Consider the following 18,158-nt stretch of genomic DNA (forward strand, 5'->3'; position numbering starts at 1 on the left):
TCGTTTCATCTGCCTGCTATTTAGCCTTGCCTGTCTGGCTATCTCTCTCCCCTTTCTAAAAGGAGACAGTAATATGTCCTCGTATCCATTCCATTGCTTAGCTGTCTACCAGTCCGACCGTTTGTCTATTTTCATAAAAAACCTTAAAATCTTTTACAAATTTTTTTTTAGCTTTTTAATTAAAAATTAAGTAAAAAAAAAAAAAAATAGAAATATTGTTGGAGAAGTTTCACATTCAGTCCTGAAAAGCATTATTTGAAAGTTTTTTCTTATAAATTGTAAAATTTCAAAAAGTTTCGAAATGCTTTCGCGGCACTATGAAGTGTCAAGATGTACGGTATATGATAATTATTAAATCTTATGCGTATCGTTATTGCATCGAAATGGAGAGAACTAATTAGGAATTAGTGTAGCGTTTGCAATCTTTTTTCATCATCATTAGAAAACGTACACATTGACAAGACGCGTTTGGATGTTGAATGGATCCACTCATTAACGAAAGAATTGTAAAAGTGATTGCACGAATTCTTGCGGGACAGAAGACGATTTAATTACCTCGAACTATTCCGTTTCCCATTTTTCCTACGTTTTTGTTTTTTTTTTACTGGGCGTGGTAATGTTTTTAATTAATATGCATACGCAGAGGTTTTCTCAATGAAATCGTCTTACGTAACGTGTAACGTGTTTTTTCATGCCAGTGTTGTTATTGTTTTTTTGTTTTAACTGCCTGCAATTTTTACATTTTTCTATTTGTTTATCATGATTTTTTATTTAGCAATTACTCTCTCCCCATATTGCGCTGTGCTTTTATTTTTGTAATAATGATTTTTCTGTTTGTTTGAATATTGAACAACCTTTATTGCTTATTGGTTTAAATGGTTAATTTAAATATATTACATATATATTTGTGAGCGTATAAAGTTATACTTATTACCACTAATGTATCAGTGGGGTATTTTTCTCATTTAATTGTTAATATGTTTCTAATGAGTATGTCTGATTTGAATATATATCTTGCCCCACAGGCAAGTATTTATCACTATGTAGGCTTTTCTTAAAGTTCCATTTCCAGAAACATTTTAATTAAGTCTCCTTTAGCATTTCGAAATACTGATCTATATATCTTGTGTAGTATTTTTTACTTCTTAGCTTTTCCTTTTCTGTCTACTTTTTATACAAACATACATATTTTCTATTGCTTACGATTGTTTTTTTTTTTTTGCTTTTTTCATTGCTGATCAACTTTATGTAAATGTATATAATTCGTTTATATAGTTTCTACTGTTACACCGGTTATAATGGATTCATTCCGAAAACAATTTAATTATGATTCTGCAAATTATTTCGATTATTATTTTTACATTTATTTCTTCGTAACTTGGCACTAAAATATGAAGCATAAAATTTTTGTTTTTCATTAATTTATATATATTTACAGTTTGTCCTATCTAGGTACATACACACACACACACACACATGCTTTTCCCTCAATTAATAATCAAATAATGGTTGGGAAATTCGCGCCGAACTCTAATAGATACGCTTTTTGTGACGTAAACAAAAGTTTCATATTAAAGGACGACGAAAATGGAAGATATATGCAGGTTTAGGGCAGCGTGCATATATAGCTTTGTTTGCAGAGTGAAATTTTGGTAGCAAACGTGTAAACTAGAAATTTAACAAAGATCCTTTACTGAATGGATGCCTGTAAGAATCTGTCGAAAACTTGCAAAGGTCCTTGCCGTCTTCTGGCGATTAACTTATTTCTGAGAGAAACTGCCAAATTTGCTCGTCAGCAGAACTGTACTTATGCAAGAAAATGGGGAGGATGTGGATACGTATCTCTTGTCCAAAACTACTACTCGTTTATTTTCCTTAGAAATTTCTTTTGCTCTAGCAAATCAACTTGTTTATGCCGTTGCTGATTACAATTGCTGGCTTGATATGACTTTTCTTTTACTCCAAGTGTTTTTGCGTACCTTTGTATGTCCTTAGCTGCTTTTAATAAATCAAGTTAGAATGTTAACAGAGCATACAAAAGTACCTACAATGATCTAAGCAAACTTCTTCATAGTTTAAAAATATGTTCCGCACATTCTGCAAAGATTGGCTTCAAAAGACTTTCCTATCTGTGTGGAAGGCATTTAATTTATGTCCATGCATTACAAATCATATAAAGATATATTTGTCAGAATTGGTAACGAATTAATCCTGTTTACCGAATTTAACGCTGCTTGGGGGAGCCACTTTGTTTAAAGGCAATTAATTACACAACATAAGTTCATGCACTGACGGCACTTTAAGCAATTTGCTTCAATGAAAACATTCAAACTGAGAGATGTTGCTCGAGTTAATTTTGTAAGTAATCATATTGCGTCTTTCCTCCCTCGAGCTGTATAAAATTTGAAAATGTTTAAATCTGGTTAATCCAAAAAATTGAAAAAGTAAAAAAAAAATAACTCAAAAGCCATAACTGTTGAATAGAATACCCATAATTTTATTCCAGCTTCTGACTTCTTCATATGCATAACTTTTAAAAAGACCGCAAATCATCCAATGCATGGGTGAAAAACGATATCTGCGTGGGTACATAAATCCTTGCACTTGTATAAAACTTACAATTGCGGTTTCACGTTTTGCGGCTGTACAATGCATACTCGACCGAAAGCGAAACGTGTGAGCAATTATTATATGTGAATATATTTGATTTTAAAAGTCCATACATCAAACAAATAAGAACGATACGTCACTGATGTCAATTTCTTTAAGACTTTTGCTGCTTCGAAGAATAAGATCGGGCGATATTATATTATATTAAATTTCGGTTTTGAAGTGCTCTAATTGGCGCTCGAGCTTAGTTTTCGTTGAATTGACACATTTTTCTATGGTTCTTTTCCGTTTCCCTTTTGGTCTAACAAGTGCCGAGGCAGTTAATTATGAATGGGGAATCTGTTCGCTTTCAAACTTGATTTGGACAAAATTTAGATTTCTACGATAATCTTTTGAGAAGAACGTCATCATACCAAGGGACAAACGACGAAAAATGAACTCATACTTATTTCTCTTCTGCTCTATTAAGATGGCGATGATATGCTAAATAAAAAAGGCAGTAACGCCATAACAAAGAAATAGACTCGAACGGAAAGCGAATCCGTTATCACTATAATTTTATTGAAAGCGCAAAGAATGGAAAGAAATTATTGCATCTGTCAGGACTTGCACATGTGTTGCGCGTGTAACACATTCTTAAAATTCATCTTTCATAGATTCATTTACGTTCAGTTACAGATTATCTATTGCTGTAAAGGAAGTATATTAGTTACTGATTCTATTTATTTTGTAGTTGTGCATGTACACTTGTCTGGTAACATTATATTCGTATTTTATATATGTGTTGATGTTATGTTTCGTTTTTTTTTTTCCTCCTTCCTCTTTGTATGGACCGTACAATTATTGTATTTTCTGCTAACTGCTGTAGTGTATGTGTTTATGTTATGTATTTCTGCCTTTCTTCTAGTAATTTATATATTTTTTATGTTTAATTTTTTTTTTGTTTGCTTTTTGTTTGCGCATTACTTGCCCCTATGTATGTGAATTTACGTTGGTTTTGATAACACATTTGCCTTTGCTTTTTTCATTTAGTTTGTCATTTCATATAGCGGGCAAGTTTCACTTTGGCTGAATTCATATTGAGGGTGCATTGTTGTTTCGTTGGTCTCCAGTCTATACATTTATATGCAGTTGCTTGTACTGCTTGAATTAAACCATAGTATGAGCATATGTGTGAGTTTGCTTTTCTTCTGCTTTTTGTTCTTGATGTTGAACGGTGGCCGTATTGTTTTTATTGCTTTTATGCCATTTGTTAACGTACTCCAACGGTATTTCTATTTGTATTTCTTCTACTTGATCATCGTTGTTGTCCTCTTGATCAGCGTCGCGATTGCTTAAATCAGTGGTTTTAATAACAACAACATCATCGTTGTTTGTCTGCAATAAATCAGTCGTTATAAGCTTCTTAATTCTCTTAACACTATCAGTGGACTTTTGTTCATAGTCCTGGCGCCACATTTCCACCCTGGCAGTATGCAATAGATGACCGCTGTTGCCCTGTGTAGATGAGCTTGTACCTAATAAATGTATATTTTGCATTGAGGCTGATGTGGGAGTTGGGGTTGGCGCTAATAGCGCCTCATCCCTGCATTATAAACTTTCCACTAATTGACTGGTTCTTCTTTGCGGGTGATTAGCATTCAAATAATTCTCAGAGTATACGCTTTTCGCTCGGCTATCGTAACGTAAACTGCTGCGTCTAATATCCATATCGAGCGGCATGTGACGATTTCTCCACCAATTGCAAAACAGACATTGCAACGTATTACGAAACGCCTCTCGGAAATCCCGATTGAAATAAGCATAAATAAGTGGATTCAATGTTGAGTTGAAATAACCAATCCAAAAGAGTATGGCTACTACAATGTTGGGTACACTGCAGGAATCACATAAAGTGGTAATTGTGTACCTGTAAATTAGTAAAAAATTATTTGGAGCTAACTAATTTGTAAGGTAACTCTTGCTTACCACAAAAAGAATGGCAGCCAACAGAGTATAAATGTGCCCATAATTATACCTAAAGTTCTTGCAGCCTTATGTTCTCGTTTCATTTTAATTAAATGTTTATCCTTAGTCGGTGTATGATCCTGCTCCACTTCATGCAATGTCAATGTCTTTGATGAACCCGAACCGCTTAAAGCTTCACCTTTAATAATTCAAAAGGAGAAGTACAAAAACGCATTGCGAACACCAATCATAATTTCAAAATATTTTCCATAATCCTCCTAAAGCCTTATACGTTCCTCTAGGTTAATCTATAAAATTCTAGATAAGATGATATTTTTTTTTCTTGAAGGTACATTTCATTATCATCTTCTTATTGCGGGCAATATGTTTACAAGTGTCCTTTTCATGTTGATCGTTAATAGGATTATTTTATAATACAAGACCGAGAAAGCGAGTCGTAGTAGCAGCAACAACCTCAATGGCAGGTTTCACACAAAAAGGTTATGGAAAAATGAAAAAATTGCAATCTTTTCCGAAAAAAAGCAAACAGCAAAAACAGTAGCGGGAAAGGGACAAGAATCGTAATCAATACGAGAAACCTTTATTTCCCTGAAAAGTCAATCCTCTGACACTTACGCTAAAGCGATTTTGATAAGTTCGGGCGTTTCCGTAATTTCAGCTGAAAGGGTTAACAGAGACACTTGGGACTCCATGAGGCCACCGAAATTATTGATCTAAACCCCGTATTACGCGATGTGGTAGATATATAAATGATTTGTGTATCTCTTAAATATTTATTTCTTCTTCATCTTACAAAAATGTGTTTTGCTGCCTTTTTTTTGTTTTTTATAGAACTTTTGACGTTTAACGAAAGAGTTCGACAAGTGGCTATGCAAAGTTCTTTAGTTTTATAAGCAGGGATTGACTTTGTTAAAACAGCAAAAAATTGCGAGGCATTTCCAATAAGAGTTAAGAAAAAATTGATATAAATGTAATCTCTCTCTTGTCTACTAAAATGCGTTTCCGATTTAAAATTACAAAATACATAAGAGGGATTTACTCTTGGGAACTTCAGGTGAAATCTAAAGCCTGTCTGTGGCTAGGGATGATTTTATCGGTGCCTACAGTCGGCGTATACTATCAAAAAGCTCACCAATGGGAAGGTGAAGTTGAAATCGACCTTAAATTTGCATACAAATCGGTATTATTTCTAATATTATCTTGAAAAAAAATTTCATTATGTTAGTAATAAGAGGAAAAAAATTTTGATTATCACGTCGATTTGAACAAGGTGATTCGATATTATGCTGGCTAAACCAATGCAAGTAGCGTTTTTCAATAGATTAAGTAGATAAATTATTAGACCCGCAAGAGAAGTGCATCCCATCTCTTGTTATTCCTCAGCCCACTATCTGTATACAGTATCGGCTTCTGATTGAGTTGACAAAGACATTTCTATGATGTGATAACGTATGTAAGCGCACAGGTGAAAGCGTCAAAAACATATATCAAACATTTTAATAAATAAAGATTGCAGCGGACAGTGGTACTTACTTCCCGTTACAGCTGAATGCCGATGCATTAACATCGCGTTGCCTTGACGCATCATCATTTGTTTCTCTTGGCGGTTTGCTTCGCGAAATATTGCCAGATATGTGAATATCATGATGGTGCACGGTATCCAAAACGAAATTGAACTCGATATGACACAATACGGTTTATTGACAATGAATTCACAATGGTCTGGGTGTAATTTAACGAAATTTTTGTGATCATCGGTGGTATACCAGCCAATAAAGATAGGCAAAAATGATAACAAAGCCGGCGATATCCATGTGTTTAATATCATAATACCAACAACGCGTTTTGTCATGCTAATCGGATATTTTAAAGGTTTAACAATTGCGTAATATCTGTAATGAAACAATGTAATGAGAACAAAAAAAGCGTTACACCGTAAGCGCAACAGTAATCACTTTCAGTTTATCGTCAACAAAGGCAACTAACTATCATCTGCAATCGTTGATAAGCTGTTAGAGTTAGTGGGATGAATTTACATTTTCTCTGCCTAGTCTTGTATGCATTGATATATGTTACGAGACAAGTGTTCTACCTAGGTTGGCCGTATTGAAACGCCACGAGCGTGCATATGCAGCATATGCAGTGTTGGCTATTGTGAAATCGTACCCTCTTCAGTTACCAAAAGATTCTGTAGCCCTTCAAAAACTTGGGTGGCTGTTTAAGATTTGTTTATTCAGGGTTCTCTATGTGAGTGCGTGTATGTACATGCACGAGTGGGCAACCACAACCTACATAATCCTTGTATTTGCTATTCCATTTTATTTCTTGTTTTTTTAACTTCTCCTTTCACTTAATGTTGCACTCAATAGCAGCTTGTTGTTTTCACTTCTTAATCATGAGTCTGTTGCCGTATTGATATTTAAAGCGTATAAATGGTGTGGCGAATAACATAAAGGGGAGCAAGAATAACGTAAATAGTTTTTTACTTAACCTTATAAAGCAACCATTACTTTCAGGCTTATTTACTCAGCCCGTAATGGCAGTGGAAGAGTAGCGTTGAAATTCCATTAGTATGCACAATGTGCTCTGCTTTCCTCGATAGCACTCAGTCGGGTACGACCTACTCTAAAAGCGTAAGAGAGTAATGGCTGCTTGTCATTACATTAAAAAACAAATTTGTTGGCAACCGAAAGCGGAAAATTTTCGGACAATAATTTTAAAGTGCTAATGCTTGAAAATATTTATTTTGCGTTGGCATTAAATTCAGCAAATACAGGAGACATGTTTATATTACATGAACTAAATGCTGATCGGAAAGAGTTCCAACAAGTGATTAAAAAAAAAAAAACCTTTAAACCTTTGTTCCAGTTTTTGGTTCCCAGTTTATGCTTACGTTTGCTTTTACGTTTTATTACGATTACTTTGAGCTTACCTATCCACTGATATGCAGCACAAATGTAGTATGCTTGCAGTTGAGAAATACACATCCAAACTGTTCCACAAATCACATAGGAATGGACTAAACAACCAGCTGGAAAAGAGCACAAAATATTGAAACCATAAAAACTTGATAACTTTAAATTTCGAAATGGCGGAAGAATTCAGAACTCGCAAATATGGAGAAAAATGATTGAGTAAGATGCGGAGTTGTCCGACGGTTCGGACGGAGCATTGTTAAAAAAAAGAAGACTATGTGTAACGCTATTTCCCGTGAAAATCATAATATACGTCAGACTCATATTTGTTACTTATCGCATGTGATTGATGCGCACGTCTTAAAGTTTCCAAAATTTTGATAATGCTGCCTTTTTACCGTTATTATAAATGGATGTTTAGATGCCTCGAAGTCGTCACTTCTATACAAGGTGTCAAAGGATGCGATATATCAGATAGCACAAGAAATCAGCGTAAATTTCAGGCTGGAGCCTTTTAATCGCTAGTCATGCGGCTAGTTTCAGAATGAAAGTGGTCTGCCCACAAGCAGACTTACGATTAACAAAACGCCTTTATTGATAGATACATATGTACAAGGATTATCTAAATTTCCAGTGCGAAAATTGCGGAGATCCTCATATAGGGACAACAATTCAAAGCGAATATAATCAATTTTTTACTTCGCATACATGATTTGCATTTTGTCAAATCAAATGGGAATGATATACGAAAAGAATAAATCAATTACAAATCTAAAAAGTTAACTTTTGTACTTTTAGCTATAAGGGTTTACCAGAGGCGTTTTAAAAGTAAAATGTTGTATAAAAAATTACAGGTAATTGCCTTAAAAAATCGTTATTTTCACCGTTTATTCGTTAAAATCATCTTAATGAGTTCAGTCTCTACAGAACATTGTCAGGATCGCGTGCATAAGGCTATCTTATTTCCAGCCAATTTTCACTTCCCCAGTAATCATAACTATAACTTTAGCTTGTTTTCTCCCAAACTATATTTTGCATGCAACACTCTCCCTAACACTCTACGCCAAACTGCGAGACGCAATTAAAACTCTTTTAAACTATACCTTTGACATTCTGTCTGTGTTCGTGCTGAGTGCTGTGCAAGACATGATTTCCCTCATTTCTCGTTCGTTAATGTAAAGGTATATAAAAAATGGAAAAAACTTTTTATATTATTTTGTTTTTTTTTGGTGGTGGGGGGAGGGGGGGGGCCAAAGTTCGCAGCAATATTTGTCTTTTTTAAGGCACAATAAGGCCGCTCTTCTGGCTAAAGGGGAGGTTTGAGCTTTGGATAATCGTATAATCTTATTTCAATGATGATTAAAGGAGTGCAGTGATAGACATCTTTTTCGTCGGAAGCTACCTCACTTAATACTGTTCATATTAAAACGGCAAAGCAATCGCTTTCCGTTATCTCATTTCTTTTTTATTTCTTATTGTTTGACTGATATCGGAATTGCTGTCGATAGATTTTCGATTCAAGTCAGTAGTGAGCGCCGCGCACATAGCGATTGCTTTACAATTCCATATTTCGTTCGTACGAGCGAAAATTCCATTTAGCATGAATAAGTAAAGAATAGTGCCGGATAAGGAGGAGGTTTTCTTCGAATATTTTAAAGATTACCTTTTGTGTTTCATCCTTTTCCTAGCAATTTCACGCTAACCGTAAACGCGTCGAACACTGGCGACCTGATTGACGAGCTTTAAACTTTGTGCGTTTTTAGGTATAATCGCTGTTCAGTTGTTAATTGTTGATTATTATGTTATTAGGTAGTCGTGATGGCTAAGCCATTACAAAGTATTCTTCGACTTTGTGTAGGCGTAGCGGAAATTTAAACCTAACCAGCATATAATAATGAGTTGCTTTACCATCTAAGAGTCTTTTGAAAAAAAGTTTTATCGAATTTTTTTTCTTGTTTTAACTGTGGAATATCATTTGCTGAAGGCTTTTGCCAACATAATAATATTTGAATAAATTTTTTTTTTTTTTTTGAAAGTTGAAAATTTGTTATTTGTTTCCCTATTTTCTATTACGGAAAATGAAAAGAAAAGGGGAAAAGGCTTTCATATAAATTTTTTTGTTCCCTTTATTATTCTTTATGTTCTTTGCTTTTTATTTTTGTTCGAAAATTTATATTTCATAGTTTTTGGTAGTCTCTCTATAAGCGCGTACTTGCATTCATGCACCAGTTTTCTATTTTCTAATTCTCTTTAATATCCTTTATTTATTTGAAATACTATTTGAATAGTGTTCTTCTTGTCTGCTTTACTTTAAAGCCGTTTGTATTATGTTGGTGGTGGTGACTTTTTTAATTAATTTTTATGGCTTTTTTTTGCACGGCCATGACAATACAAACCATTAAGAAAATCGACTATTAATGCATCGGGAGACAAAACAACTCGCAGGCGTGCAGTTTACGCAGGTAAATGAATGTTGCACGTGCATGAAATCGTTGTCATTACTAGCCATTGATAAGTAATTGAGTGCTTGAGCATATGCCTGCGCATGTGAATGATAAAATGTTTTGTTGCACCTCGTTGCGTGAATTATAAAAATTAATATACGTCTTGTTAACTAACATAAATCTGCAATTCTATTCAATTTTCACGTGTTCGCTTTCGATTAACCATTATTGGCGGACATATTAACGGCTTTAAGAAACATTTTTAACTTACATATAATATAGGCATTCTTTTTTGTTGGTGGTTTCTGTAAAGCCTTCTACTTAAGTAAGCCGTAAGCGGATTTTAAGCCTAATTTAATAAAATCTCTTCGGTTTTTGGTAAACATTAGCATGAGAAAAACTTCAACTAAGATGCTGGTGAACATGCTGAAGAGGAAAAGTACTTCTCTGGACTGTCGGTTGGAAATTTTTTTGTAGGTTTGTAATAATTCGACGACCACACGTTTACATTTGAAAATCGCTTACATCTGTCGAAATTTGGCGGCTTGAAATATTGGCGATTAAATATTTGATTAAGTAAATCAAACTTTATAAGATCCTTTTCTATCTTATTTTCCCTTAAACTTTCGCTTAAATTTCCGCCCATAAAATATGTGCAAAGACGAAAATCGCTCTATCTAGTGGACGATGATTTAAAATGACAAATTCTGAACATGCAATGTATGAGACGTTTATTTCAATAATTCACGAAACACGTTTAACGAAAATTATCAATTGTATCACGGTACCTAAGGGAAGAAAATTTCTTTGCACTCGACTAAAATATATATGTGGGCAACACAGCGAGAAATGTGACCGCGTATGCACTCGCATCTATCTAATTTTTATAAGGCCAACAAATAGAGGTCTAAACTGCAACGATTCGCGCTATGTGGAGGTTTTTATAAACCACTCCCTAAATCGTTGAGTGACTAACTGCAAATTCTTTTACGGATATCTGTTAAATAAAAAAGAAAAAAAAAAAAAAAAAAAAAAACGCATTATGTGTTTCACTGCACGCTGCACTACTTGTTGTCCTTAAATTACTGTGCATGGATGACATTGAACAAAATAAAAAAAAGTAAAAAATGGATGAATGAGTCGTTTTACTATTTCTGCACTTCTTTTATACTTGAGTTTTGGTTTCTGTTTGTCTGTCAGGCGTGCTTATAGCATTTTGTGCATTTAGTTGTGTGCGTGTGTGTGTGTGCGTATGTGTGTGCGTATACTTTCTCATTCGCAAACAGTTTTTTATACATATATGGGTAAATGCTGTTGCTTATGTGAATAGAAGTATATATATATATATATATATATATACATTTAATTTCTCACGTTTTTAGTTTTGCCTCAATGTTACAAAACAAAAAAAGAATGCTTCAAAACAACATTTGTTTTCATTTGTAAGCATAAGTGAGCCCACAAACGAACATGTAATGCATATAATGGCTTAGGTTGGCATTTGTTTCAATTTTTATCTTCCGGACTATATAGTTCGGGTAAATAAGCACATAGATATATGTATATATTTTAGTAGTATTATGTCACGCATATGAGTATTTACTCTTTACAAATTTAAAGTGTTCTTATAGTTTATTTTCCTCCCACTCTCTATTCATTATGTTGTAACTTTGTTCTTGTTGCGATTATATTGTTGGATTCGTTTTCAAACTTTGTATATGTATGCACATGTTTATCTCGTAGATATTTGTGCATGTGTTTTGTATAAATAAAGGATCCTTTTTCATACATATTGTACTCGCATTATATTTATTAGTGTAGCAGCATATCCTTGATGATTTTGTTTTTGTTTTCGTTTTCAATTTTGTGTGTATGTGCAAAACATATTTGCATTCTGACTGTGTTGTTGTCGAGTTGACAGTTTTATACTTACCGTCCCGTCACTTGTACACTAAAGTTAAATGTCATGGCCATCATCGCAACCATAATATCAGCCAGGGCTAAAGAGACTACAAAATAGTTCGTTATAATTCTGTAAAGAGAAAAACGTGAAAGTAAAAATACTAAACAAAATCAAAATAAAAAATATTTCTATTTAACTAATTATGGTTCAGTTAACGGTTAGTTAAATCTCAAATGATTTATAAAAATGCGACAATTACACACATTTGCAGTATAACCTAAATTCCTGCATTCAGATATTTCTTGCAAAATAGTTGTAAAAATTGCATTCGTTTACGGAGTTATTTACTATTAAAGTTTTGCTTCAGGAAAAAAGCTATAAAGCCACAATCGCAAGCGCCTTCCTTACTTTACGACCTTTCAAAGGATGACTCCACGTTGCTTGAATGTCGACCGAGCAAATCCACGGTTTTCTTTCCGTTCAAATAACATTAATTTTTTTGACTTATTCTTATAATACGTGTCGTAGTACTCTAAGAAAGATAGAATGATTACATGTACTATTTGAAGTTATATTGTTTTCTATTTATTGTCTTTAAAAATCTCTAGATACGGTTTGAAGGGGCAGGCATAGCAAGTAATTTTTTAGTAGTGAATTGAAATCCAAAGTCATCTAACTTTCACCTCAAGCAAACTTTCGTTTAGTCTAACAGTAACAACTGGCTTGCTGACTGGAGGTTGAAAAGAGGGCCTAAAACCAAACAAACGTTGAGAAATATTTAAGCAGAATATTTTATGAAGTCAGGAGCTCATTAACGAATGCATTTTATGCATTTTATGGCTTTCAAGGATTTTTGCCGTCATCCATTATTTTTCTTCTATGGTTGTCGTAATTTTTTGCTCACACGTAAACATTATATAAACGTTAAACATCGTTATATATATCGTATACTTTTTTTACATAAATTTCATTTGCTTGTTTTAAAGTTATTGTTATTGTTGCTGTCGCTAAGCGCTTTAATAACAATGGAAATTAAAGGTTGCTATTACGGTTTGACACATATTTGAAAATCCCTGAACTGTTTAAAGTTATGAGATTTAAAGTTGATGACAAAAGCTCGCCGTAATTTATGAAACAACATGTCAGAGCAGTGTTTTTGTAGAAAGTGAAAAATGAGAATAAAAATGTATCTTGCCTGCCGCGTTATATTGCTAGCATTTCGTTATTATGTGCAGTAAAGACAATACGTTTATGATATTTACAATGCGAACACGCCGATGTGCCATTAAGTTTGGACGTTGATTGCTAGTAACGCTACGTTATAATGTAAAGAGAATAAATGATTAATCTTTCGATTTCTTACAAAGCACTTGTGAACGTTAAGAGATAAATCTTCGTAAAACTTTATTTAATGCGTTTCTCCCCTTTTATCACCCATATCTTCTTAATGAAGTTGAAAGTATGTATATTATGATCAGTCCGCTTGAAATATCGCAAAAAATATATGTCGGTTAACTTAAAAACCGTGCTTACACTCTCATTCGAATTCCACTGGTCTACTCCTCGATTCAATTGTTTATCTGCCTATTTAGCACGTTCTTGATAATCGTCCGCAATCAAAACTTTGATTATTTTTGTGGGAAAGAACATTGGACCATTGGACATTCGGACGATGACATTGACACGAACGTTTCCTGGCCAATAAGATCGTGATATGTCTCCAACGCTAAACATTTGAAAATCTAAATCAAAAATAGATTAAGTTGCATGGTATTTACAAGGGGTTGGATGCTAGACGCTCAGAGAGTTCTTGTTCTAGTCTTTTTAGCAGATATTCAAAGAATTCGCAGCCTAGCTTAACGCAAATCGAAAAAATAAATATTGGTTTGGCTCTCGCTTAGTTTCCCTATCAATGGAATTTAAATTACATAAAACATACTCAACTCATTGCTCAAACATTTCTCGGCCTGCATGGAATGACACATGTCAGCCAAGAAAGCCAAACCCAAAGATGCTTAGATCAATCAAAATCGATGTTACTCTTCAAACCAGTTTCTAGAATTTTTTTTACCAAAGTCGTTTTTCACGATTGTGTTCAATACCGCTTTCCTAGAACTTGCTTCATTTTGGCACTGTGCGTTTCATGAGCGACGTCGTTCGATGCAAATATTTCTTAAAGGTAGTTAACCGTTGGAATGATGTCAAAACTCTATACAAGTTGTTGGGGTAAATCCGTGTATTATTGTGGTAATTGGTTCCCTTTTTTCTTTTTTTTTTTTTGGTTAAATTGTGATTAATCTGTTTTATTAATCAAACACCATACCACTTCTGTACCGAGGAGCAGAGGTCAAAACGTTTTCAGCGGAATAGTTTAAGTAAACCCAACTAATAACCGGATCATTTTGTCATTTATTTTGTTCTCACGTATTCTAAAGCAATGCTAATAACAATAATCAATGAGAACATTTCAATGTGTAGCGACGTATGAAAAGTGTGTCATTATTAGGAACCTCACCATTTAGAAATTTGTAACATGACAATTAGAATAATAGCAACGGAAATTTGTTAATTGTCTCTTCTAAGTTGTGTTTTTCAAAATTTAGATTGTCGTTTAAGTAATTTTGATGTAATTTCTGTTAATATAATATTTTGCACAAACAGCAGAAGAGCAATAAGAAGAGCAATAAAAATTGTGAATAATTTTTGTTCACACAATTTCCATTGAAAGAGTCGTTAAGGTTAATTTGTGTAATTAAATAAAGTATGCGAAAATTACTTAAATAGCACCTTCAATGAAATCATTGTGGGGCGTCGTTATAGAAAGACATCAAGTGTCTGAGCACATAACTGACAGGTTACGATTAATGGGTTAATTTAGACGTTTTCTTATTATTTACTATGTAAAAGTGCTACGTTTCCGTTTGCTTGAACGTCGGATAACTCTCGATAGAGAGTCATCAACGGACAAAGGGCAAAAAAACAACGAATAAAATCACGCACTTAACTTAAAATCCTTAAAATTTAAGGATTTTTTCTGATCTTGAATGCATATTTTTTATGCGTAATCCTCATACTGCACGTACACATACATATAGTGAATAATTTCAAGTGAGTGATTTGCATCCAATGTATTACAGCACAGTAGAGTAAACAGATTAGCGTTGTAAACGTTTTCTTGAACTAATAATTGAAAAAAAGAGCAAGTTTTCATAATAGAATGTCACAAGAGCTTTCTGCTCAAGGTATGCGAATCTGTCTATAGATTGAAGTATAGGATTGATTTCGGAAACGGCTTAAACAGAATAAAAGCGGAAAAGGTATGAAAGTATGTGAATTCAAGGAAGATATATGACGAAGGGTTTCGCGGACGCAACTAAATCCTGCTTGTGATGCTAATGGAATGCAAAATTTTATATGATCTGTAGTATGTTTTGGTAATTAATAAATTTAACATATAGTTTTTGCTGTGTACGTACTATCAAACTAAACAAGGGTGAAAATTTGTACCGGCCTCTCTAACATGTATAATAATTTTCATTATTTGGAGGTTTATATATTGGCGACATGAAAAAAAATTTAATTTTATCGACAGCATACTTTGTAAAATTATATTTTTACATATATTTCGCACATGCAGCGAATTCCAGTTTGATGAAAATTTGCATTAATCCGCTATAATTTTATATAAATTCGCGAAACACATGTGTTTTTCATAAATCAAATAACGTTTTATTGAACGGAGAAGAGCACACGATGTTGTCTCTATTCAAACTAATGGAATAGTCTGTCTATAAATATTATAAAACGCGTGTCTTTAAAGTCTTTCATAGATGAAATAAAAACGTGTTAAAGCGGCTTCAACATAAAGTGCGATTTGTGTGAGGGGAATACAATACACAATTGTTATGTGTTACGCGAAGGACCGCATTCGAAAAGCAAAACAATTTCGAAGCAATTTCAGCAAAAATTGGAAAATAAATTTCTTTATCTCGCATAGCTTCATATTCACGTTATACTGAGCTAAATAATGTTGAACTTTTCTTGACTTTGTTGTGACTGTCTGTAAGTGCACAATTTCGAAAAATATCTCCAACGAAAAAGTAGCAGTTTTTAAAAACTTTTCAACCATTGCTACGGATAAATGGGAAAAAATGTAGCACCCAAACCCAACAAAAACGGTATGAGACGTTTTCGCACCATTTTGCATGGTGGTTAGTTTAAAATTTCAAACAACTTCGTATTTAATGCCATCAATGACCACGGGGTTTAATTATGTGGTTTTGTTAACTTGTTCAAGGTGCAAAAATATTTTACTGAAAGAAATTTTTGTGCAAAAAAACCATTTGCTCCGCTTTCGTAGCAAAGGTAAATTCTGTGTGTGTAAAACTCTGCGTGCACTTTGCCGTTGGCCATTGATGGTGATGCACATTCTACACCACTGCGAACAATGTAAGAAGCAGAATAAAGGCTTGAGGACAACAAGACAATGTTCAAAAGTGGAGTAGTAAGGGCAAAGCAGTCTTAATATTCGACGAATTTTCTTCGTACCACTTTAAACAAATGAGAAACGTTTACAAGCTTACCAGCTCGATAATCGTCTTAAAGAGGTCATCATAAAGGCATACGGGCAATAAGCATAAAACATAGTTGAAATAATGTGAAAGCTATCGTTTTATGGGCGGGAGGATGAAACTGGGAGTCAATTTATTCATTTCGGTGAAAGAAGAACACAGCTTTCTTTTAGTTATTTATGGGGAGCTCCTTTAGTAGCTTTACTCCACTATTTCGAACTTGAACAACGCTCTTATTAACACACAAAACAATTTAATTTTACTTATGATTGCCAAAAATATAGAATCCTTATGGAAGAGAATATATTGGGTGGCTCTTTTTTCTGTAAATCGAAGAGAAGAGTTTGGATAGAGATCTCGGTTTTGTGAAAATTAAACCGCACTCAAGTTAAATTACGCCTATTTTCTAAGCACAAAGTCAGACTATGTCTTAATCAATTGATCGTGATGTCGTGAATGGATGTGCGAAGTATTCAAAGTTCGGTGTGATCTGCTCATTTATTATTTTATCTATACAATCATTTTGTTTTAGAGCATTGTTTAGAGCATTGAAGACATAAGGGAGGCAGGAAAATGATTGCAAAATTATTTTTTTAAATACCTTTGCATTAAAGGAAATGAAGATTATCTCACCTTAATTTTCTAACACGCATCACAGAAATGATAACAAGTAAATTTCCAAAAATGGCGGCTATTATGATGAACAGCATGACAGATGCTTTCAAAGCCAATAAAGCATCATCCAGCCAATCATTGCTTTCTAGGTCAGAAAACTCACCGCTCTTGCCACCACCGGTGTGCTCTAAGAGTGTGGTATTTGCTGGTGCGGCAGCCAGGAAGGAGTTGGCAGTTGTTGTGGCGGCTGCACTATTTAAAAGTACTGACCCGGTGGCATTTTGTTGATCTATTAATGCTAAAGAGCCGTCCAACACCGCCATGGGGTACGATGCTGCGGCGTCGTATGACGGCAATGCGGATGATACGTATGCAACATCACTAACTGACGTAGAGAGTGTACGATTGAAAGTTGTAGCGTTAACGGCGGTTGTGGTAGTGGCTTTGGTGCTGGTAAGCGCAGCATTTGTTGTATGTAATAATGCTGTGGCTATCGTGGCGACGGCGGTTAATGTTGTTGTTTTCGTTGTATTTGTTGCCGTTGTCGCTGTTGTTGTTGTTGTTGTTGCTGCTGTTATTGTCGACGGTGATGTTGATGCGACTATCGTTGAATTTGTTGTATTATGTGTTTGCGTTGCGTATTGGTTAGTTGAGGACAAATGCCGCCTTCTAATTTTTGTAGAATTGGAAGTTAAATGAGGCCATAGTGCTATTGATGATAATGGATTTGTTGTTAATGATGCTATCGTTGACGATGATGATGTATCCGCAGCTGATGTAGCTACAGTGTTATGATAAGTGCCGTTATTCTTTTTTTCTAATATTGAATGGTTGTACGTTATTACTGGCGTAGACATTACAAATGAATTCTCTTTTAAGTTTTTTGAGCTCCTTTTTAACTTCAAGTCGCTTACAAAACTCAATTACAATTCGTCTTTAATGTAAATTTTAAACATTTTTAATTTGTTTGCCGAAATAAAATATATTTTTTTCATTCTTCGTATAGCACAATTCTGATATCTTTCGCTTTCTTTACTTCTCTTTGTTAATACATTTTTAATAATATCACTTGAATATATTTTCAATGCTGTTCTGCAACCGAAAGAACGCAATTTAAAATAAATTAATCTCA

The 18,158-nt window shown here is 34.1% G+C and overlaps 1 protein-coding gene across 1 annotated transcript; it reads right to left on the reverse strand.

Moving 5' to 3' along the window:
- Positions 1-1,852: 1,852 nt before the first annotated feature.
- LOC119634616 (octopamine receptor beta-2R) lies at positions 1,853-18,152 on the reverse strand. Its single transcript, XM_038028873.1, has 6 exons — positions 17,045-18,152; positions 11,871-11,969; positions 7,511-7,609; positions 6,112-6,470; positions 4,579-4,756; positions 1,853-4,519 (listed from the first exon to the last, which is right to left on the reverse strand). Exons 1-6 carry the CDS (start codon positions 17,881-17,883, stop codon positions 4,201-4,203), a joined length of 1,893 nt encoding a protein of 630 aa, XP_037884801.1. The 5' UTR covers positions 17,884-18,152; the 3' UTR covers positions 1,853-4,200.
- Positions 18,153-18,158: the final 6 nt, after the last annotated feature.

Source organism: Glossina fuscipes, unplaced genomic scaffold, assembly GCF_014805625.2.
Source record: "Glossina fuscipes isolate IAEA_lab_2018 unplaced genomic scaffold, Yale_Gfus_2 3, whole genome shotgun sequence".
Classification (NCBI taxonomy): Eukaryota; Metazoa; Arthropoda; class Insecta; order Diptera; family Glossinidae; genus Glossina; species Glossina fuscipes.

Excerpts from the sequence above, each read along its gene's own strand:
- LOC119634616 (XM_038028873.1), bottom strand. The coding sequence starts at position 17,883 with ATGTCTACGCCAGTAATAACGTACAACCATTCAATATTAGAAAAAAAG. Across the intron at positions 7,610-11,870 it reads AGTGTACAAGTGACGGGACG|CTGGTTGTTTAGTCCATTCC; the intron begins GTAAGTATAAAA and ends GCTCTTTTCCAG. Across the intron at positions 4,757-6,111 it reads GCATTCAGCTGTAACGGGAA|GTGAAGCTTTAAGCGGTTCG; the intron begins GTAAGTACCACT and ends GAATTATTAAAG.